This window comes from Schistocerca piceifrons, chromosome 4 (genome assembly GCF_021461385.2).
Source record: "Schistocerca piceifrons isolate TAMUIC-IGC-003096 chromosome 4, iqSchPice1.1, whole genome shotgun sequence".
Lineage (NCBI taxonomy): Eukaryota > Metazoa > Arthropoda > Insecta > Orthoptera > Acrididae > Schistocerca > Schistocerca piceifrons.
In genome coordinates, this window is record NC_060141.1 from 522114634 (window position 1) to 522139072 (window position 24439).

The 24439-nt window shown below is 44.7% G+C and overlaps 2 protein-coding genes across 2 annotated transcripts in view; both read left to right on the forward strand.

Moving 5' to 3' along the window:
* Positions 1-5024: 5024 nt before the first annotated feature.
* On the forward strand, positions 5025-5537 carry LOC124796351 (N-alpha-acetyltransferase 20-like). The gene has a single exon (XM_047260500.1). It carries the CDS (start codon positions 5025-5027, stop codon positions 5535-5537), a length of 513 nt encoding a protein of 170 aa, XP_047116456.1.
* An 8527-nt stretch (positions 5538-14064) lies between these two features.
* The window catches only part of LOC124796253, a 48367-nt gene continuing 37992 nt past the window's right edge, over positions 14065-24439 (forward strand). Inside the window, exons 1-2 of the mRNA XM_047260355.1 lie at positions 14065-14202; positions 16990-17056. Coding sequence (XP_047116311.1) covers positions 14146-14202; positions 16990-17056 — 124 coding nt within the window. The 5' untranslated portion in view covers positions 14065-14145. The remainder of the gene's footprint in view (positions 14203-16989; positions 17057-24439) is intronic.

The following is a 24439-nucleotide window of genomic DNA, read 5'->3' on the forward strand; positions in this document are numbered from 1 at the left end:
TTGTCATCAGTACAAGACGCAGACTGTCCAATATTAAAATAGGACAATCTACCATTAGCCAAGTAAGTGGATTTAAATATCTTGGAAGCTCAATAACTGAAGACTTGAGATGTCACCAGGAGGTGAAAACGCGAATTATCATAGCGAAGGAGGCATTCAACAGAAAGAGGAGACTCTTATGTGGCAAATTACATAAAGAACTAAGGAAAAGGCTTGGCAAATGTTTTGTCTGGAGTGTGGCACTATATGGGTCAGAAACATGAACTCTGAGACGAGAGGATGAAAATAGGGTAGAAGCATTTGAGATGTGGAAGTGGAGGAGAATGGAGAGAATAAGCTGGATGGAAAGAGTGAGTAATGAAAGAGTATTGGAAAGGGTTGGTGAGGGAAGATGTCTGCTGAAGGTTGAAGAGAGAGGAAAAAGAAATGGTTGGGACATTCATTGAGAAGGGAGTGCTTCCTAGTAGATACTTTGGAAGGATTGGTTTGTGGGAGGAGACTGAGAGGAAGAAAAAGATACAAGATGATAGACGACATAAAGGGATGAGGAAATTATGCAGACTTGAAGAGGATGGCAGAAGACCAGACAGCCTGGAGAACTACCATGTAAAAACCTGCCTTTTGGCAGAACACTGATGATGATGTGAATCACCACCACCTATCGGAACTTCAAGAAACTATAGTGGCTTAGGCGGGAACACTATTCAGTGTCCCACAACAAAGTCTGCATTTTTTTCCACCGCAGTTGGCCAAGAAAAAATGTGTTGCGCTACCTACTGAGCGCCACTCGTACATTCCTTCTCATTCCTCTTATAATTTTTTTTGCCTAAATTTTCTCTGCTTTCTAAATAAATTTGGACGAACTGTTTCGTATCACCCTCCTTTTCCCACAGCCTGGCATTATCAGAGCACTGAAAAAACACCAAAACTACGGTACCATTTGCAGTAATGAGGCCGTGTTTACTTAATACTTTGTAACAATTCGCACTCTGCAACTCGTGTTCAGCTACATTCTGTCGACAGCTACGCGATCAGCCAAACTGCTAGCGATAAACGTGAAGCGAATTTAGCAGAACACGTGAAGCAATTAAAATACGGAAGGGGACCGGCGGCGTATTCCATTTAATGAGCGGAAGGGACGCAATTATCGAGGGATAACTGCGCGCCGTATCATGGCACAATACGCGAAGCCAGCTGTTAGCTGTGGGACCGCAAAACGGCCGTGTCTGCCAACCAGGTCGCCGTCCGTGGCGGTGACGCTGCGTTTGTCGATAAACACCAGCGCTTCCAACAGCGAAAATGAACATTAATTCATTTGCGGGAGCGTGAAATTGTCCCTCAAAACGCGCTGACTGTCTTTGCGCATTAAATACGTAACAATTGAGATTACATAGCTACGATCGCAACATTTTACCTTTCAAGTCATCAGATCTTCTAGGGTCCATTTCCAGAAAAAAAGGCATACTTCAGATTTCTACACGTACTACATTTTCCGTTTTGTGATGCTATTCCGTCGCAAACAGGCTTGCTGAGAACATGGCTTTTTGTAAATACAGATTAATTTTTAGCATAAAGTAAAAACAGCAGCCATTCTCTGTTGACAATACTGTTTATTTAGTCGAATAGCTCCGTTACCGCTATCGATCCTCAGACGGCTGTTGAAATGTAAAATGACTTTATGATGAACGTGTGATGTCCACAGATTGTGATGAAAGTTCCTTGACATCGTGGTACCCTGCAGTAAAAAACTAGGAAGGAAAGAGGGTTTATTGTAACTTGATCTAACAATGAATTCTATCAAACAACTTTCTAAAATAAGAACTGAGTTAGTTCTGTGTTACATAGAAAAGTGTGTCTGTTTATTGCATTTTGACCGCTTTCGAGGAGGTACATATTTCACCAAATCCCAAGCATGATTAGACAATTTCTGTACTTTGAAAACACAGGTAGTGTAAAGTCTCTCTCTCTCTCTCTGCCGGCCGGGATGGCGCTACAGTCTGCTGGAACCGCGAGACTGCTACGGTCGCAGGTTCGAATCCTGCCTCGGGCATGGATGTGTGTGTTGTCCTTAGGTTAGTTAGGTTTAAGTAGTTCTAAGTTATAGGGGACTGATGGCCTCAGAAGTTAGGTCCCATAGTGCTCAGAGCCATTTGAACCATTTCTCTCTCTCTCTCTCTCTCTCTCTCTCTCTCTCTCTCACTCACTCACTGACACACACATACATAGACACACACACACACTCACACACACACACACACACACACGAAGTAGTTCGATCACACGAATGTTTACTCATATGATGGTGGTTTACAAAGGAAAAACCGTTCCAAAGACTATTCCAGAGAATGTAGACATGTGTTACGACAAAAAAATTCCGGCCATAGAAGATACAGTAAATGTAGTAATTGCCAACAGTGAATTAGTATTAACTATAAATGGTGTAAACAAGTTTAAAAATCCCTTTCATTATAAAAAAATGTGGAAATAGGTGTTCCACTAAATTTTGCGAAATAAAAAAACTCTATACAAGGTGTTCCAGGAGAAATTGTCAGTATTGATATAGACATATGCCCTGTTCCGAATGATTTCCGAGACGGAACACACGTAATCCACATTTTTTGAGGCTAGTCACGCACGCACGTGTCTTACACTAGCCGAAACTAGGTCATTGCTTTCATCCTATTTGCACGGGACGTCTTTCTGTCACGAAACTAGCACGTTGAATGCGCAGTTATCCATGAGGTGTTGTGGGTGGAGTAGTGCGAGAGGTGGAGAGTGGATCAGCGAAAGTCGTCGGTTAATTGTGTTTCTACACGCAATGTCAAAAATACGACATATCTACACTAATGAAGTATACACAGGTATGGTATATGTTTACGCCTTCTGCGATGGTAGTGCTCCTGCTGCTGTTGAAGAACGCTTTCGGCAATTTCCTGATCGTGGAAATACCAGTATACCAAAGATTTCAGCACGCTTCACGAAACAGGTTTCTTCCAAGTTCCACATTTTTCTTATCAAAGTACATTTCACCAGTTTGTGCAGGAACGGCAACATATTGTTGAAATGGTACAACGTAGTCCTACTACCAGCGCCGGCGACTTTCTACGTGCATAAGTGTCGTTTGTGCATGTCTATGGCGAACATTACATGCGGAGAACTTGTACCTATTTTATATACGACGCGTCCACGATCTTTACATTGATAACAGCATCGCAAGTCTTGAATTTTGACATCATTAAACACCAGTCGTCATTTGCTTCCACTAATACTATTATTGATGCAGCCACGTTTACACAGGTAATCAATAACACACGTAATAATCATCGATGGTCGCAGGAAAATCCAAAGGCTGCAAGGGGAAACCAATTTCCAACTTCGTTTCTCGATCAATGTTCGGTGCGGCATGATCGACAACATTCAGTCCTTTTGGAATGAGGGGACAGAATTATTTGCTCTTTTTGAGAAATAGGTGTGTTGAGCACCTTGAGGTATTCCGTTGGCCATGCGGACTGCAACGTATTTCCAGTTTGACGGTGTCCATGCACATTTTACCAGACGTGTGAGGGAACATCTCAAACTCACTTATCCTAATCGCTGGATTGGTCGTAGAAGTGCATTTAGCTTACCAGCAAGATCGTCAGACCTTATGTCATTAGAATTTTGTTGATGGGGTTGGATGAATCTGAGGTGTACAAACGAAAGGTAAATACGCGAGATGAACAGCTTGGCCAAACAGTGGATGCTTATTAGGGAACATGCAGAGGGCTTACTCAAGCAACGCAACATGTGTTCCATAGGGTACACAAATGCACTGACGATGACGGTGAAATGGTTCAAATGGCTCTCAGCACTATGGGACTTAGCATCTGAAGTCATCAGTCCCCTAGACTTAGAACTACTTAAACCTAACTGACCTAAGGGCATCACACACATCCATGCCCGAGACAGGATTCGAACCTGCGACCGTAACAGCCACGTGGTTCTGGACTGCAGCGCCTAGAACCGGTCGACCACAGCGGCTGGCGACGGTGAAATATTTCAACGTTTATTGAGAACTATACAGAAGCTGTAATGTGATGTATACAACAACGCTCAGGGGTGAATGTTTTAAAAATACGTATTTCAGACCGAGAGAGGTGGCGCAATGGTTAGCACACTGGGCTCGAATTGGGAAGGACAGCGGTTCAAAACCGTCTCCGGCCATGCTGATTTAGGTTTTTCCTAATTTCCCTAAATCGCTTCAGGCAAATGACAGGATGATTCCTTTCAAAGGGCACGCCCGACTTCCTTCCTCATCCTTCTCCTAATCCGATGGGGCCGATGACCTCTTCCAAATCAACCAGCAAATGTAATTTTGATTGATACTTTGTGTAACGCATGTTGTGATGTTTACTAACTATCGTACACGTGTACTAGTGTAAACTGGCAATATAGTTAACGAAATAGAAAATAAATAACAATGTACATTAACTGTGTTCTGTCTCGGAAATCATTGGGAGTAGGGCATATATCCATAAAACGTTTACTGCTTCAAATGATCGTTCCTGTGATATCCCTGAATATTGACTCCTCCTCCTGGGACACCCTGTTGTTTGTTGTGATCTTCAGTTCGAATAACTACTACAGCTTACATCCTTCTGAATCTGCTTACTGTATTTTTATCTTTGACTCTCTCTACGGTTTTTACTCCTCACACTTCCCTCCAATACTAACAAGGGAGGCCACGAGGTTGGGGTCACGGATTTATTTCAAACTTTGTACTCAATTATTCGGCCATCAAAACAAAATAATGTGCAAGTAATAAGGTGCACTACTCTGGCAATTCCGAGAAAATCGCAAGAGAGGATTTACGCGTCTATTATATAACTGATGTGTCTGTGCGCAGGTGCCGAATGTCGGAGTTCATGGTGGTCAAGTAGTAGATGCTAGTGCGTCTCGGAGTTGGGTGCTGTACCACTGTTAACTGGATTGATTCTACTATTACTGAATAGGTTCTTGGAAGCTTGTTTTCGAAAGTTGTAAGCATGACAACCCTAAGGCCCTTCACTTGTAATGACATGTTCAAATTCAATAATGTGAATCTGACTGAAACTTATGGATTGTCTTTCTACATGCAGTACCTCGTTCACTGGCCTGAATATTTTCAAGTGGCAGAATCACCAAATGGGGAAATCATGGATTACATTATGGGCAAGGCAGAAGGCCACGGAGAAAGCTGGCATGGTTACGTGACAGCACTGCCGGTGTCACCAGAGTACCGTCGACTGGGGTTGGCGGCAACACTAATGGCCTGGCTCGAGGACGTGTCGGAGAAAAAGCGCGCCTACTTTGTTGATCTGTTCGCACGTGTCTCCAACAAAGTTGCCATAAACATGTACAAGACCCTAGGGTACATTGTATACAGAACTGTTTTGGAATACTGTTCAGGTGATCCTGATGAAAGTGCTGTTGATATGCGGAAAGCCCTATCTAGGGACGTGAAGAAAAATTCGACGATTTCGCTGACTCATCCTGTACGACCAGACGAAGTGGACTGACGACATGTTGGCTACTGAATGTCCGTCGGCAGGGCGTTTGACATTCAGTAGATTAGTAAATTGCTCTGTGTCAAAAACTGGCAAAGCATTTCGTAGGCAACAAAATACATCTGCTAATTCTGGTTCAACACAATCTGACTGAAAATAAGAACTGAAAATTTTCATTTCTCGAGTGAATTCTACTGTGTACTACTTCGCAAGTTTTGTACTTTTAAATTGAAATGTGCAGAATGTTGAATATACATTTGAGCATTGGAGAAGAAACAATTGTCTGAACTATAAGTGGGTGCAAGCAATAAAGTTTTTCAGTAACAGGGAACAACCCTGTGCCTTGGCAAAAAATTAAAAAGAAAAAGTGGTTAGCGTCCGAAGTTCGTCAAATGAACATGTGTGGAGTGACGGTTCGACTCCCGCTCAAACCTCCATTTTTGTAGTACAAGTGAAAATTTTATGATATTAAAAAATACACCTGCACTAAGTAGTCAAATAACATAAAATTCACTAAAAATTCAATTAAATACACGTTGTTTTTAAATTATATTACCTCGCAAATGTAATGTAAATGAAATAATATGACCCGTGATGAAAAAAATGTAAATTAAAAATTAAATGTGAGATGGAGTCAAACCGTCGCCTCACATACGTTCGTCTTGCGTAGATTGAACGCTAACCACTTGAGTACTATGAACTGTAACACCCAGCACCTTCACACAGATACATCAGTTACGAAATAGACGCGTAAAACTTCTCTTGTGATTTTCTCGGAATTGCCAGAATAATGCACCTTACTACTTTCACATTATGTTGTTTCAATGGCATACTAAAAGTGTACAAAGTCTCAAGTAAATCCGTGATCCCAACGTTGTGATCCTTTGATGGCTCCGAATGTGTCCTATCGACTAACCCCTTCTTCTAACCACGTTGTGCCACAAATTCTTCTCTCCCAAATTCTGTGAGAACCTCCTCATAAGTTACTTGAACTACGTCTTTGATCTTCAGCATTCTTCTGTATCACCGCATTTCAAAAGCTTCTCTTCTCTACTTATCTAAACTGTTTATCTTGCATGTTTCAGTTCCATATATATGGCTACACTGCATACAAATACATTCAGAAAAGATTTGCTGCCGGCCGAAGTGGCCGTGCGGTTAAAGGCGCTGGAGTCTGGAACCGCAAGACCGCTACGGTCGCAGGTTCGAATCCTGCTTCGGGCATGGATGTTTGTGATGTCCTTAGGTTAGTTAGGTTTAACCAGCTCTAAGTTCTAGGGGACTAATGACCTCAGCAGTTGAGTCCCATAGTGCTCAGAGCCATTTTTTTTTGAAAGATTTGCTAACACATAAATCGGTATTCGATGTTAACAAATTTCTCTTCTTCAGAAACGTTTTTCTTGGCATTGCCAGTCTACATTATACATCCTCTCTATTTCGGCCATCATCAGTTATTTCGCTGCCCAAATAAAAGACTCATTTACTACTTTAAGCATCTTGTTTCATAATCTAATTCCCTCAGCATCTCCTGATTTAATTCAACTAAATTTCATAATTCTTGTTTTGCTGTTTGTTGATGTTCATCTTATATCCTCCTTTCAAGACACTGTCCATTCCGTTCAACTGCTCTTCGAAGTCCTTTACTATCTATGACAGAATAATAATGTCATCGGCATACCTCAATTTTTTTATTTCTTCTCCCCGGACTGTAAAGCCTTCTCCAGATTTTTCATTGGTTTCCTTTAGTGCTTAATGTACTCCCTTCTCAACCACTATTTCTCCTTCAGGCCCCTCGACTCTCATAACTGCAGTCTGGTTGCTGTACAAATTGCCAATAGGACGGCTTCTACCAGATTTCCAATTCTTTGTAAAATTTTCGCGTCAGTGTTCTCCAACCACGATTTATTAAACATAGTTCGTTAATATTCACATCTCTCAGCAACTGCTTTCTTTGAAATTGGAATTGTTATGTTCTTTTTAAAGACTGGGGGTATTTCACCTGTTTCACATACCTTACATAGCAGGTGGAATAGTTTTTTCAAGGCTGGCTTTGTGAAGGACATCAGCAGTTCTTAGGGAGTTTCGTGTGCTCCAGCAGCCTTGTTTAGGCTTAGGTCTTTCAGTGCCCTGTCCTGTTCATCTCGCAATATCATATCTCCCATCTCACCTTCATCTATGTCCTCTTCTATTTCTATAATATTGGATTCAGTTTCATCATCCGTGTACAGATCCTCTATGTACTCCTCCTACCTTTCACCTTTCCCCTCTTCACTCAGAACTGGTTTTCCATTTGAGCCCTTGATATTCATATAGCTGCATCTCGTTTCTCCAAAAACCTCTTAAATTTTGTTGTGGGCGGTATTTTCCTGATTTCGCCTGTACATTATCTATAGACCTCTTCTAGATCGTTTCTCATCTTGGAGACATCTGAGTTCCATTTTCGTATGGCTACATGGATCCTGTCCACTTCAGCTTCACAACGTTAACTACGATTTTATTTTTTTACAGAAGGTTAAAACCAACACCAGAGCTGTTTATTGAAGTTCATTTATTAAGCCGATGAAGCGCTAGAGGACTTTTGCTATTCTTCATCTACAAAACTATTTAGCAGACAATCTGAGAAACCCCCTTAATTTGTGTGCAGATGATGCCGTCGGTTAGAGTCTAGTAAAGTAATAAGAAAACCATAATAGCACTCCGTCTTCAGGCCACGAATGGCCTACCGGTACCATCCGACCGCCGTGTCATCCTCAGGGGTGGATGCGGATAGGAGGGGCATGGGGTCAGCACACCACTCTCCCGGTCGTTATGATGGTATTCTTGACCGAAGCCGCTACTATTCGGTCGAGTAGCTCCTCAATCGGCATCACGAGGCTGAGTGCACCCCGAAAAATGACAACAGCGCATTGCGGCTGGACGGTAACCCGTCCAAGAGCCGGCCACGCCCAACAGCGCTTTAACTTCGGTGATCTCACGGGAACCGGTGTATCCACTGCGGGAAGGCCGTTGCCAATAAGAAAACCCTAATAAATTACAAAATGTTTTTGTCAGGATACCTATGCTGTGCGAAAAGTGGCAATCGATCGTGATCAATAGAAGTGAGAGTTCCTCCACACGAACTATTAAAAAAGAATCCGTTAAATTTCGGTTACACGATAAATTATACAAGTTTAAAGATTGTCAAGTCAACTAAACATCCATTGATTACGATTACAAATACTAAAACTGAAAACATCTCATAGAAAATGCTGCCTTTTATTGGCAGAATAACTTAGAAGGAGCTACTAATTTCCTAAGTAGGTAATTAATTTCGGTCAGCTATGACCATCTTCATCACGAGTAGACCCTGTATATTACACAGTTCGTGTCACTGAGTATTCGGTCGAGTAGCTCCTCAATTGGCATCACGAGGCTGAGTGCACCCCGAAAACTGACAAATGTAGTTGGTACATAAATTAATCAGCCATTCGAGCTTCATATGTCTGTCCATGTCACAAGGTCATACCAACTTCGTGTGACTGATTAATGTGACTGTACCATACATACACATAATGACATGATATGTGTAATGTACCGGATTCATTCTGGTCTGAAGATGGTCATAGCTGACCGAAATTAATTACTTCATTAATAAATTTATTTGTCGTGACAAGATTTGTAATTATACAAATATTTCCTGGATCACTGTGAAACCTTACTGCGAATACACTGATGAGCCCAAACGTTTTGACCACTGCCCACTGCGAGGAAGTATGCTGCCTGGTGGCGCTGCGGGCACTTCATGCGGTAAGAGAAGCCTATGAGCGGAGCAGAGACGAAAGGGGAATCATTCTAGCGACGATAAGTGGCTCAAATCCGGAGATCCGCCCACTTATGCTACTTTGCCAAAATCCAGATTGCTGTAGCCCAGTGCCTTGGAGTGGGCATCTCGGAAACGGCGAAGCTGGTCGGCTGTTCGCGTGCTACTGTCGTGAGCATCTGTGGAAAGTGGTTGAAGAATTTTGAAACCAAAAGTAGCCAGCAAGAAGTTGGACGCCCATACCTCAGGAACATAGCGGTTGGAGGCTTACCCGCTGCCAAAGCAGGACAGACGGCGATCTGTGACAGATATGAGGACAGAGTACAGTGCTGGGGCAGGCACAAGTGTTTTGGAGCACACCGCTCAGTGCACAGTGTTAAACATGGTGTTCCGCAGCCGAGGACCCCTACATGTTCCCATGTGTACCCAACACATCGACAGTTATGATCACAGTGGGCACGGGAATCGTCGAGATTGGACCGCGGATCAGTGGAATAGTGTGGCTTGGCCCAATGGATGAATTTTATTGTTAAACCAGGTCAATATTTGTGTCCAGATACGCCGTCATCGAGGCGAATGGCTGCTCGAAACATGTAGCGCGCTTTGGACGCAGGCCGGTGGGAGCAGTATTATGCCATGGGGGACGTTCACCTGGGCTTCCATGGGACATAGCGGTAGTAATCGAAGGCACCATGACAGCTGTGGACTACGTGAACATTATAAGGGACCACCTGTAACCCGTTATGCTTGATGTCTTCCATTTCTAGCAGGATAGCTGTCCATGTCACAAGACCAGAATCGTGCTGCAGTGGATTGAGTAGGATCATAGTGAACTAACGTTGATTTCTTGGCCGTCAAATTCGACTTATCTAAATCCGATGCAACCCTGCTGGGACACCATCGAGCGCCAGCTCCGCGACCACAAACAAACCGTCCGTAAATTATGGAAAGTATGTGACCTGTGTATAGGAATCTGCTGCCCCAAACCTCTAGAAACCCATCAGGTACTTGTCGAATCCATGGTAAGTAGAATCACTGCTTAACTGCGTTCCAGACGTGGACCACCATGCATTTAAGTAGGTGGTCATAATGTTTTCGCACGTCAGTCTATGCCCCAACTCATTAATCTGCTGAAGAGATTTCCTACACCAAGCTTGTCTTTTCTCTTTCAGAGCATTGCTGTAAGGGATCCATACCGGACAGGGCTGACGGACTTCAAAAAAATCCAAAGACGGGCATCTCCTTTTGTATTTTCACGACTGAGGGGGGAGGGTAGAAGGGATATAGTAAGCAATTTGGGTTGGAAATCATTAAAACACAGGTGTGTTTCGTTGCGGCGAGATCTTTTCACGAAATTGTATTACAAATTTTCTCCTCCGAACATGAAAATATTCTGTTGAGCCACTCTGTCAGAGAAATCACTATCGTAGTAAGATAAAAAATAAGAGCTCGCGTTGAAGGATATAGGTGTTCATTTTTGCCACGTGTGATTCGAAAATGGAACGTTCAAGAAACAGTCTGAAAGAGATTCAAAGACACCTTCTGTAAACACTTAAGTGTTAACCGTAGACGTCGATATATACAACCTTCTGTGTGGTGTCTGTCGCTTACAGTAGATTGCTGTTGTCTGTATTGCTGGAGCCCCAAGGGATATGACGTGCGTTAAAACTACGATAAACGAAGATGTTTCGGTGATCAGTCCTTAAGTCAATTTAAAGTAATTTTGTAGCGCTTTCCTCTTATCCTCTCCATTTCAGCGTAAATGCAGCATCCCACTTCAACACCCATCAGTCTTATGTCCTGGACCGTTCCAGCAAATCTTTTCTTCCATCATCACTTCAGCCTTCAGCAACGACTCATGTGGTAACACTCTGATGAGCCAAAACATTACGACCACTGTCAAAGCCGCGCGGAGTGGCCGCGCAGTTCGAGGGGTCATGTCATGGATGTGCGGCCACATCCGCCATAGGTTCGAGTCCTCCCTCGGGCATGGGTGTGTGTGTTGCTCTTAGAATAAGTAAGTTTAAGTCGTGTGTAAGCTTAGGGATCGATGCCCTGAGCAGTTTGGTCCCTTAAGAATTCACACACACCACTGTCACACTGAATACCGCCGGATGGCGTTGCGTTCACGTGACGAGTTGAGAAAGTATACAGGTGGAGAAGACACGGATGGGGAGTCATTCCAGCGACGTTGTGGGCCGCTGATGGCGACATCCGCTGGCGGAAGCAACTCTGGCAAAGAACCGGTGACTGGGATGAGCGGCGAAGATGGTAAGCTGTTCTCGTGTGTCGTGAGAATTTGTTGGAGGCGGTTTAAGGGCGGTGAAACCCACAAGCAGGAGACAAGGAGTTGGAAGTCCACGCCTCATCACAGGAAGAGGGTGTCGGAAGCTTATTCGCTCTGTAAAGCGGGCTAGGCGGTGATCTGTGGCAGACATGGTGACAGAGTGCAGTGCTGCTGGAGGCACAAGTGTTTCGGAGCACACCTTCAGTGCAGATAGTTGGACATGGGACTCCGCAGCAGACGACGTCTACTTATTTCCACGTTCACCAAACGACGTTATTAATGACGATCACAGTGGCCATGCGGCTAACTATATTTGGACCGTGGATCAGTGGAAATGAGTCGCCTTGTCGGACGAGTCACGTTTCTTTTTAATGTCGTGTCCGGTCCAGACACACCATCCTTCAGGTGACTTGCTGCTCCAGACGTACACTTGGTCACGATTTTGGCAGAATACAATGACGTTTTTTAACTACTTTTGTTTTGTTGAGTAATACTTCGCTTCACGGACCAAGTCCGATCGTAATTGTAAACCTTATGAGCTTACGCCATATGTGACACCACGATGAATTCGTGACGAAAGGTTGGATGTTGTTCATCTCTTCCAGTAGTACTACCTCGTATGGCTCCCAGACTAGACAGCAATACTAAAAAATTGGTTGAACGTTTCATGAGCTACTTGTTTCGGGGAATGAATTACGTTTACTTGGTATACTTCCCAATCATCTCAGCCTGTCTCCTATTTTCCTGCAATTATTTATAAACGGTCATTTCACCACACATCACTTCAGACTTTTACGCCTAGGCATTTTACGGTATTTAACGTTTGCGGTGATTGAACAGTAGTTGATCTTTTCTGGTTATTTATGTGCCATGCATTACATTTGTTTACTTTCGGGGTGAAATGTCAGTCTCTGCAAGAGAGGTCGGAACACTGTCGGTGCTCTTCCATTAGGTTACAGTGTTCTGTCGTTGTCGCCTTGCTTTACGCAACAGCATCGTCCACGAACAGCCTCTGGGACCTTGCGACGTTAGCCGTTTGACTAATGAACAGGGTGAACGTGAACTCCACCGACATGGTTTCCGAGTTTGTTGGGTGGTACTTGCTGGCTACCTTTGTGTGTGTATTCGACTGCAAATATCAAATGTTGACAGTATGTGCTGTGTATCTTGTTTGGAAACAAACATGTTCCATTCACTCTCGGTTCTTGCTGTTGGCAATTGTAATGCCCACATTATTCTTCGAACTGAAGCTTGCCTTAAGTACTGCTCGGTTCTATTTATGGTTTATGTTCAGGTGGTGTTAGTTGTGCGTTAACAGTGATGCACAGTTGTATGGACAGGTTTAATGATGAACTGTTGACCGTCATGCATTGGCCGTTTTGCCCTTCATGTGTGGTTTCATTAAAATCAATGGAAGAGCGGTGCAACGACGCCACGGTGAACTGTTCCCATTGCGAAGGAAGCCACATCGCAGCTCTTGATTCTGATGGTTGTTCGTTCGCTCTTTGTGTTGCGTTGTGGTTATGGTGACTGCCTATAACTGGCTTTCCTACCGTTGTGAAGGTATTTTCACCGAAACAAAGGTAACTGGAGCAATAGATCGAATAAATCGTAATGACATTATCGATCTGCAACGAACCACTGTACACAGTGGGTCTGCTACAAGAAAATATCAGAAAATTTTTGTAATTTTTTTGTGCCGTTCCTTTGGAGTACTCTGGAGAAATTTCCTATGCAACCGTCGAGATTGTCCCATTTCAAACTAGATGTTGAGTTATGAGCACTAACAAGTTCTGAATCTAGTCGATGCTCGTGAAGTTCGTATTATGCCACGTAATTGGCAGTGTGGAGCAATATGGTAAGCCTTTAGGAAGGTAAAGAACATGGCAGCAACCGGGGCACCACAGATCTCAACGAGAGCGATCTGAGCTTCAGAACATCTCTGTTTATGGAATCCATTTTGATTCCTGAAGAGGAGACTTTCCCTTCTCAAAAAAAAAAAAAAAAAAGTGCCATATACAAGCTGAGAAGTGCGGTTCAAAAATGGTTCAAAATGGCTCTAAGCACTATGGGTCTTAACATCTGAAGTCATCAGTCCCCTACACTAAGAACCACGTAAAGCTAACTAACCTAAGGACATCACACACACCCATGCCCGAGGCAGGATTCGAACCTACGACCATAGCAGCAGCGCGGTTCCGAACTGAAGCGCCTAGAGCCTAGGCCACAGCGGCGGGCGACAAATGCGGAAACTACCCACTCAGGACGTCGCACAACAGGCGAGAACAATACAACTGTATTCCCAGCCTGTCATGTTAGGCCGACACTCCGGCTTGACAGCAGGAAGAGAGCTGAACAGACTTTTGCGACAGCGGAGGAAACGCGGCTCGTTACGCCAGAGCCAGCTGACAGTAAATTATGTTTAGCCGTCCTGTCAAGTTTTGTGTCACGTGGAGTGAGGCAGCATAATGGCGCGGTACAAGTGAAGCTGCGAGCGAACAGATCGACACCATAGCCTCCAGTCGCGAGCCACCATGAGGACATTCCTGTCTGTCGTCGTCAGCGCGATGCTGCTGGCAGCCCCCGCAAAGGTAAGCCGACGAGGAGTTCAAGCTACACCTGTTGGAGGTCGTATGTATTCGCTATGGAGTAACAAATATGCCTCGAGAGACGATGCGCCGTTTTGTTACCGTCTGGAACATTTCACTACTCCTACCTTCCTCCCCCCGGACGTAGATCGTGCCCGGCTCAGACTGAGTTGGTAATTCTCCTTTTGCTCCAATTCGTTTAACTTCAGCGGACTCGCAGTAACTGAAACGTCATGCCGACTCGGTAGTTCCCACTTTCTTATCTCCACCGGAGTACCCCATTAGGGACATGGAGTGGGTCAAACGAATACCTCTCAGTCATCATCTTTTCTTTTGCACACGCTGCTTATGTCCTGCTTGGGTAGTGGTGCCCAATACCCGATTTTGTGGCCTGTCCCGGTTTTTAAGTATTACGTGGAACGCTAGATATCCCCACTTTTGGGTACTGCTAACAATCCGATATATAATCGTACAACTTCACTTAAAAATAGTCGAGTAGATGAGACTTTCTGAACGATTTCCTGAACACGTCAGTAGCGGTCATCAAGATCGTTGGCATACGAGGCGTCAGGAGTTCGGGGTTCGTCGATGAAGTAAAGGGACGCTCTATCGCTCACCCTATGTTTCGAAAACATTCAGCTTCCTGACGTCCCCTGTTGCCTTATTATCGCTACACCACTGTGTCCTAAACAGTGTTTCGACTTTTTTCCCCTCAAGCCCACAGACTGGCCGCGGCTTATCTTGGTATTTAAGTTCAGCAGTGTATTTTCGTAAGGGTGGCCGCCCCTCGTGGCAATCCACTTGCTTGTTTCGTACATTGTTTCTCAGTGAGGGAAAAATAACGTGGCAGGCGGGCTATGTACAGGGTGAACAAGAACTCCACCAACAAACTTTCAGAGGTCATTCAGCACACTCTCGGAATATTTTAATATAAGCGACCCACAAGCCTGCTGAGCCTCGTTACAGAGTTAAACGCATTTCGTTTACTTTCTTGCCCTAATTAGCAGTATTGTTCTGGAAACATTGCACAACAGTGGAAATTTCTACGGTATACGCTCTGTGTCTTCTACACATTCGTTCACTGTGCTTGCTGTTGACAACGGTACTCCCATTTTACTCTTCGCCTTCAAGCCTGCATTCAACTCTGACAGGTTCTGTGCTGTATATGCTTTTTCAGCCGTGTTACGTGTATATTAAAAGCGATACACATGTGTATGGATAATTTCACTGGTGAAGAGCTGGCCGACAATCACCTCTGTATGGGTTCACTGAATGCAACGGCACAACGATGGTATGCTGACCTGTTCTCACAGCGGCGGCAAGTACGTAACTGTAGAGAGTTTCGTTAAAATTGTGTTATATTGCTATGTGTCGTGTGTTTGGTTATTGCATATTACAGGTTTTCTCACAGAAACAAGGGTGACTGTGGTAACAAACCAAATGTGTGTATATATAAACTCATGTTCAGAAAAGACAGATCATGGACTCAGTTTCAGTTCTAGGGGACTGATGACAGCAGCAGTTAAGTCCCATAGTGCTCAGAGCCATTTGAACCTTTTTTTGACCCGTGGCTCTACCCTTCATTCGATCCCTGCGAAACCCTACATTTCAGCAGGATAGTGCACGACCGCATGTTGCATGTCCTGTACGGGCCTTTCTTTATACAGAAAATGTTCGACTGCTGCCCTGGCCAGCACATTCTCCAGATTTCTCACCAATGGAAAACGTCTGGTCAATGGTGGCCGAGCAACTGGCTCGTCACAATACGCCAGTCACTACCCTTGATGAACTGTGATATCGTGTTGAAGCTGCATGGGCAGCTGTACCTGTACACGCCCTCCAAGCTCTGTTTGACTCAATGCCCAGGCGTATCAGGACCGTTATTACGGCCAGAGGTGGTTGTTCTGGGTACTGATTTCTCAGGATCTATGGACCCAAATTTCGTGAAAATGTAATCACATGTCAGTTCTCGTATAATATATTTGTCCAATGAATACCCGTTTATCATCTGCATTTCTTCTTGGTGTAGCGATTTTAATGGGCAGTTGTGTGTTTTAATCCACTGATAAACGATAAATCAAGACGGAAGCGTAAACTTCCCAACAGAATTATTACATTCCCTCAATCCTTCCTGATGCCCTCACAAAAACTTCTAAACAGCGCCATAGAGGCTGAAAAGATGGAGGCAGGTCCCTAGTCACATCAAAAGTTCCTATCGTTTGAATTAACTTACCATTCAGCTTTAAAAGACTCCAATTTCCTGTTAGGTCAGGGTTGTAACATCCAGGATGAAATTTATTAAACTTGTCTTATTTTCATTTCTCTTCTTCTTCTGAACCTACTTCTTGTTTGGCTTCGTTGCGAAGCGGGCGGACTCCGCCATTACTCTACAAGATAATTTAATTGTACAGGAGTCTCATTATAACCGTTAGATAGGTCGTAGCATGTTCGCGTGTTGGGCAATAACAAAACGTGTTCCTCTTTGCACCCAAAGGCAAAAAACCGAAGCTAGGTTATAACAATATACTACGAATAAATTAGATGCTGTACAAATGATAAGATGAGATGATTAACTGCACATTTTTTTCCAGGTCATAAAAAGAATGGAAAGAAGATCAAGCCAATTACGTAATAATAAATAGTACAGGGTTGTTAAAGATACCAGCAAGCGTTCTAGCCTGAGAACTTACACATGTCTTGCATGTTTCTTTCAGTAAAACTAGGTCCCGCTTTTTTGTATGCAATCAAAGGAGTTTGCGTATCTCACACTGCGACACTGTCTTTTTCCAGGCAGACGAGCCAGACCTGACAAAAGCAGTCAAGGATTTAAAGGACTGCATGGCCTCTGAGAACCTAGGTAAGTCTACATATTTTCGCATTTCCATGTTCGTGAGCTAAGATGACCAGATAAATGATTTCATCTTTGAGAAGCATCCGTGTGCACGCATGAACAAACTGGAGATAACATAAAACACATCACAATGGCGTATTCTAAGGTGAGGAGAACAGAACATGGCCAAACTTAGGCGATTCTCATGTGACATCCTGAAAGTCAAGGGTCAAGGCAGTTATGTAGACGCAGTACTTCCTAAAAGCATTGGACTCCTTTACACAACTAAGTTTATTGACAAGACTAGGTTCGTATGGGCTGTCAAACAAAATTTTTTACTGGCTTGGGCATTTGCCGGCACGTAGGTAACAGCATTTTATCATAGGTGGAGAGTCATCGATAGAAGTACAAGCAACTTCAGCCATCCCCAGAGGAGGGCATTGAGGTGCTTGTTGTTCATGTCGCAAATCAGTGACCTGCCTGACGATGTTAATATCAGCCTCAAATTTTTCACGTGTGATGCAGTTTTCTATAGTAAAATATTTCCTGAAAAAATATAGAAAATCATTCAGTCAGATCCTGCTGGGATTTCACAGTGGCGCTACGATTGGCAAATTGCTTCAAAATTTATAGTAATAAGAAATTATGCTCTTCATAACCGGGAAATAAAACACGTATTATCCTATGAGTGCAGTATCAATGACTCACAATTAGAATCAGTAAACTCATAGAACCATCAATAATGATTTGTAGGGATACGAAATGGAATGATCACAGATGCTCATACGTAGGGAAAGCAGGTGGCAGACTTCGGTTCTTAGTAATATGCCAGGGTAATGGAGGAAGTGTTCAAAGGAGATTGCTTACGAATAATGCGTGGGTCTCGTGCAGAATAGGACTAACACGGGATGCTGAATGTGTAAAAAGAAGGGCGTCACAAACTGTCACAGGTTTTTTTGACTCACAGAAGAACGTTACAAAAATTATGAACAATCAGATTTGTCAGATACTTGAAGATGGATGATGTACGTCACCGAAAGCACACTTATAAAATGCTCGTAACTAGTTTTAAGTGAAAAATCTATATACATTCTTCGGATCCCTGCGTCCCGCTCCCTTACGTAATGTGAATTCAAAGACTGACATATAACAGCATGCCCAGAGGCATTTAAAGTGTCATTATCTCCTCGCTCGATGCACTTTTGGATCTGGAAGAAAGCTTAATATTCGCTACCATTATGCACACTCTGCCCTGAACTTCACAGGGTATGCAGATTTTACAGGGTGGTCCATTGATAGTGACCGGGCCAAATATTTCACGAAATAAGCATCAAACGAAAAAACTACAAAGAACGAAACTCGTCTACCATGAAGGGGGAAACCATATGGCGCTATGGTAGGCCCGCTAGATGGCGCTGCCATAGGTCAAACGGATGTCAACTGCGTTTTTTAAAATAGGAACCTCCATTTTTTATTACATATTCGTGTAGTACCTGAAGAAATATGAAAGTTTTAGTTGGATCACTTTTTTCGCTTTGTGATAGATGGCGCTGTATAGTCACAAACGTATAAGTACTTGGTATCATGTAACATTCCGCCAGTGCGGACGGTATTTGCTTCGTGATACATTACCCGTGTTGTGTTGGTGTATGGCTATTGTGATCAAAATGCCCAACGGGCGTGTGCTATATATGCTGCTCGGTGTCCAGACCGTTCGCCGGATAGTTACGTTATTTAAGGAAACAGGAAGTGTTCAGCCACATGTGAAACGTCAACCACGACCTGCAACATATGATGATGTACAAGTAGGTGTTTTAGCTACTGTCGCGGCTAATCCGCACATTAGTAGCAGACAAATTGCGCGAGAATCGGGAATCTCATAAACGTCGGTGTTGAGAATGATATATCAACATCGATTGCACCCGTATCATATTTCTATGCACCAGGAATTGCATGACGACGACTTTGAACGCCGTGTATAGTTCTGCCACTGAGCACAAGAGAAATTACGGGACGATGACAGATTTTTTGCACGCGTTCTATTTAGCGACCAAGCGTCATTCACCAACAGCGGTAAAGTAAGCCCATAACATGCACTATTGGGCATCGGAAAATCCACAATGGCTGCGACAAGTGGAACATCAGCGACCTTGGCGGGTTAATGTTTGTAGCGGCATTGTGGGAGGAAGGATAATTGGCCCCTACTTTATCGATGGCAATCTAACTGGTGCAGTGTATACTGATTTCCTACGTAATGTTCTATCGATGTTACTACAAGATGTTTCACTGCATGACAGAATGGCGATGTACTTCCAATATGATGGATGTCCGGCACTTAGCTCGCGTGCGGTTGAAGCGGTATTGAATAGCATATTTCATGACAGGTGGATTGGTCGTCGAAGCACCATACCATGGCCCGCACGTTCACCGGATCTGACGTGCCCGGATTTCTTTCTGTGGGGAAAGATGAAGGATACTTGCTATCGTGATCCACCGACAACGCCTGACAAGATGAGTCAGCGCATTGTCAATGCATGTGCGAACATTACGGAAGGCGAACTATTGGCTGTTGAGAGGAATGTCGTCACACGTATTGCCAAATGCATTGAGATTGACGGACATCATTTTGAGCATTTATTGCATTAATGTGGTATTTACAGGTAATCACGCCCTAACAGCATGCGTTCTCAGAAATGATAAGTTCACAAAGGTACATGTATTACATTGGAACAACCGAAATAAAATGTTCAAACATACTTACGTTCTGTATTTTAATTTAAAAAGCTACCTGTTACCAACTGTTCGTCTAAAATTGTGAGCCATATGTTTATGACTATTACAGCGCCACCTACCACAAAGGGAAAAAAGTGGTCCAACTAAAACATTCACATTTCTTTAGGTACTACACGAATATGTAATAAAAATGGGGTTTCCTATTTAAAAAAACGCAGTTGATACCTGTTTGACCTATGGCAGCGCCATCTAGCGGGCCAACCATAGCGCCATCTGGTTTCCCCCTTCAAGCTAGACAAGTTTCGTTCTTTATAGTTGTTTCATTTGACGCTTATTTCGTGAGATATTTGGCCCGATCACGATCAATGGACCACCCTGTAAATGTAGATAAGGTAAGCCATTATTTGACCCCGTAAATGTTTCCACTGCTGTGAATTGTAATATGAGGCAAAGATTTAGAGAAATACACTCCTGGAAATGGAAAAAAGAACACATTGACACCGGTGTGTCAGACCCACCATACTTGCTCCGGACACTGCGAGAGGGCTGTACAAGCAATGATCACACGCACGGCACAGCGGACACACCAGGAACCGCGGTGTTGGCCGTCGAATAGCGCTAGCTGCGCAGCACTTGTGCACCGCCGCCGTCAGTGTCAGCCAGTTTGCCGTGGCATACGGAGCTCCATCGCAGTCTTTAACACTGGTAGCATGCCGCGACAGCGTGGACGTGAACCGTATGTGCAGTTGACGGACTTTGAGCGAGGGCGTATAGTGGGCATGCGGGAGGCCGGGTGGACGTACCGCCGAATTGCTCAACACGTGGGGCGTGAGGTCTCCACAGTACATCGATGTTGTCGCCAGTGGTCGGCGGAAGGTGCACGTGCCCGTCGACCTGGGACCGGACCGCAGCGACGCACGGATGCACGCCAAGACCGTAGGATCCTACGCAGTGCCGTAGGGGACCGCACCGCCACTTCCCAGCAAATTAGGGACACTGTTGCTCCTGGGGTATCGGCGAGGACCATTCGCAACCGTCTCCATGAAGCTGGGCTACGGTCCCGCACACTGTTAGGCCGTCTTCCGCTCACGCCCCAACATCGTGCAGCCCGCCTCCTGTGGTGTCGCGACAGGCGTGAATGGAGGGACGAATGGAGACGTGTCGTCTTCAGCGATGAGAGTCGCTTCTGCCTTGGTGCCAATGATGGTCGTATGCGTGTTTGGCGCCGTGCAGGTGAGCGCCACAATCAGGACTGCATACGACCGAGGCACACAGGGCCAACACCCGGCATCATGGTGTGGGGAGCGATCTCCTACAGTGGCCGTACACCACTGGTGATCGTCGAGGGGACACTGAATAGTGCACGGTACATCCAAACCGTCATCGAACCCATCGTTCTACCATTCCTAGACCGGCAAGGGAACTTGCTGTTCCAACAGGACAATGCACGTCCGCATGTATCCCGTGCCACCCAACGTGCTCTAGAAGGTGTAAGTCAACTACCCTGGCCAGCAAGATCTCCGGATCTGTCCCCCATTGAGCATGTTTGGGACTGGATGAAGCGTCGTCTCACGCGGTCTGCACGTCCAGCACGAACGCTGGTCCAACTGAGGCGCCAGGTGGAAATGGCATGGCAAGCCGTTCCACAGGACCACATCCAGCATCTCTACGATCGTCTCCATGGGAGAATAGCAGCCTGCATTGCTGCGAAAGGTGGATATACACTGTACTAGTGCCGACATTGTGCATGCTCTGTTGCCTGTGTCTATGTGCCTGTGGTTCTGTCAGTGTGATCATGTGATGTATCTGACCCCAGGAATGTGTGAATAAAGTTTCCCCTTCCTGGGACAATGAATTCACGGTGTTCTTATTTCAATTTCCAGGAGTGTATTTTGGCAGCACAGTTGGCTAGGACTCCCCGAATATTAACTTCCGTTAGGCTATCAAGAAAGTAATGTCTACTTAGACTGAAGCTTTTAGGACAAATTTAAAGCTGGGCCTTTATGTTGCTTCCCTACGTAATCGACACTGAGATATGCACTGGTGACCCAATGCACTGTGACCACTGCTCACCGTTTGACTGAACGCCACCTGGTCCGTTGTCAGCACGTGATGTGGTAAGAAAAATGTATAATTGGGGCAGAGACGAATGGCGAACCAATCCGCGACGCCAATGGTGGTAAATGGCGAAATGCATTTACATGAGGGACTTTGACAAAGGGCAGATTGTTAAGACCCCGCGCCTGAGAATGAGACCCTTGGAAATGGCGAAGAGCTGCTTACGGACTAATTTCGTAAGCATCTATGGAAAGTGGTTGAAGGACGACGAAACCCCGAGCAGGCATCAAGCAGTTGGGCTTCCGCGCCTCATCTCAGAATATGGAGATCGGAAATTTCTCCGCTTCGTAACGGAGGATAGGCGGCGATCTCGTCAGGGCTTCCATGGGGCTACTGTTGATAATCAACCAGGAGAGTCGTGGACCAGGTGAACACTGCAGTGGGCCACCTGAATCCCTTCGCACTAGATGTCCTTTCCTACGGCGACGGTGTTTTCCACCAGAATAGCTGTCCGTCTCACAAGGCCAATGGTTTCAGGAACGTTATACTGAAATTCTGGCATCTAATTCGTGTGCTCTGAGCCCCGAGAACACATTTGGGATGTAAGTTACGGGAATTACATGATCTGTGCGTGGACATCTGGTACCACACATGCGCGCCGACTGTGTGGGCGCGCCGGGGCTCGAGCAGCCACACAAGTAATCTTGTGGCTGCACCGCACAAACAAATTTTTTAGTGTGATAAAAACAAAATAAGATAAATATGTCTCACTTGCTTTTATCAAAAAAGTAATGAACTATTAAAATACTGAGATGCAAGTTAAAATTTATGACCTGTAAAACATATCAACTAAGCCAAAGGCAACCAAGCAACACACTCCCCAACCAAGCAACACACTCCACCGTTCGTTGCCTTTCCCTTGCCAAGTCAAATGAATTCCCCAGAAACACAGTCGCGTAACACCGTGAATGGAATCGCATCTTTTCGGCTTGCTTCATTTTTCCTTGCAAAAGAAACGCTACAATACGCCCACGCCATTCGTCAACATTTGTTTTAAAAAATCTGCCTGCCAAAATTGGGCAATAATAAAGAATAACCCGAGATACAAGGAAGCCGACTATTACAAAATGGTTCAAATGGCTCTGAGCACAATGGGACCTAACTTCTGAGCTCATCAGTCCCCTATAACTCAGAACCACTTAAACCTAACTAACCTAAGGACATCACACACATCCATGCCCGAGGCAGGATTCGAACCTGCGACCGTAGCGGTCGCGCGGTTCCAGACTGCAGCGCGTAGAACCGCTCAGCCACTCCAGCCGGCAGACTGTTACAGACTGCCTCAAAAGTTTTTTTTTTTTTTTTAAACATACCAGCGGTGCGGTTTAAGATTTCAGTGAAATTGTTTTCACCTAATCTGAATTGTAATCGTTTAGTTTGTTGAAACAATGATTTTGATGGACGCTGGAGCTTATATTGTAGATTCAAAGGGTATTACCGTATTATTAGCTAGTGCAAAGTAGATTTCTCCTGACGGGATGCACGGAACAAAAGCTCTTCGCCGGGCAATTTCCAAACGTTGCGCGATTACTGGAGGCGTATGGAAAGCTGAAATACTATACTGAGAATTGCTCCTATACACATCTCTTTGCTTGTATTACATGGGATTTTATAACACACTCCATTAAATTCCTATTTCTATCTCTTGTAATGAAAGTTACGTTAGCTAATTATAGGTTATATATTTTGTGTTTGGGAATCAGACGGGCCCGTATCGCTTACGTTGCGCCTCCGTGTCTGTCGATTCGTCCAAGTACATTTGAACCTGAGTTTGATTTCATTTCCGTTGCTTTTAAGTCAGCTGTGTTACCGACTGAGCTAGGGCAGTCTCAACGTATTCTTAAACACTGAAGAGCCAAAGAAACTGCTATACCTGCCTAATATCGTGTAGGACCCCTGCGAGGACGCAACACGACGTGGCATGGACTCGACTAATGTCTGAAGTTGTGCTGGAGGGAACTGACCATGAATACTGCAGGGTTGCACATAAATCCGTAAGAGTACGAGGGGGTGGAGATATTTTCTGAACAGCACGTCGCACGGCATCGCAGATATGCTCAGTAACGCTCATGTCTAGGGAGTTTGCTAGCCATCGGAAGTATTTAAACTGAGAAGAGAGGTCCTGGAGCCACTCTGTAACAATTCTGGACGTGTGGGGTGTCGCATTGTCCTGTTGAATTGACCAAGTCCGTCGGAATGCACAACGGACACGAATGGGTGCAGGTGATCAGACAGGATGCTTCCGTACGTGCCACCTGTCAGAGTCGTATCAGGGGTCCTATATCACTCCAACTGCACATGCCCTACACCATTACAGAGCCTCCACCAGCTTGAACAGTCCCCTGCTGATATGCAGTCCATGGATTCATGACGTTATCTTCATACCCGTACACGTCTCCCGCCACTCCCCCTCGATACAATTTGAAACGAAACTCGTCCAGCCAGGCAACATGTTTCCAGTCATCAACAGTCCATTGTCGGTGTAGACGGGCCCAGGTGAGGTGTTAAGTTTTGTATCGTGCATGAGAGGGCCTTCGGCTTCGAAAGCCCATATCGATG

What these genes read in the sequence shown, in the direction of transcription:
- LOC124796351 (XM_047260500.1), top strand. Translation starts at nt 5,025, where the DNA reads ATGACAACCCTAAGGCCCTTCACTTGTAATGACATGTTCAAATTCAAT.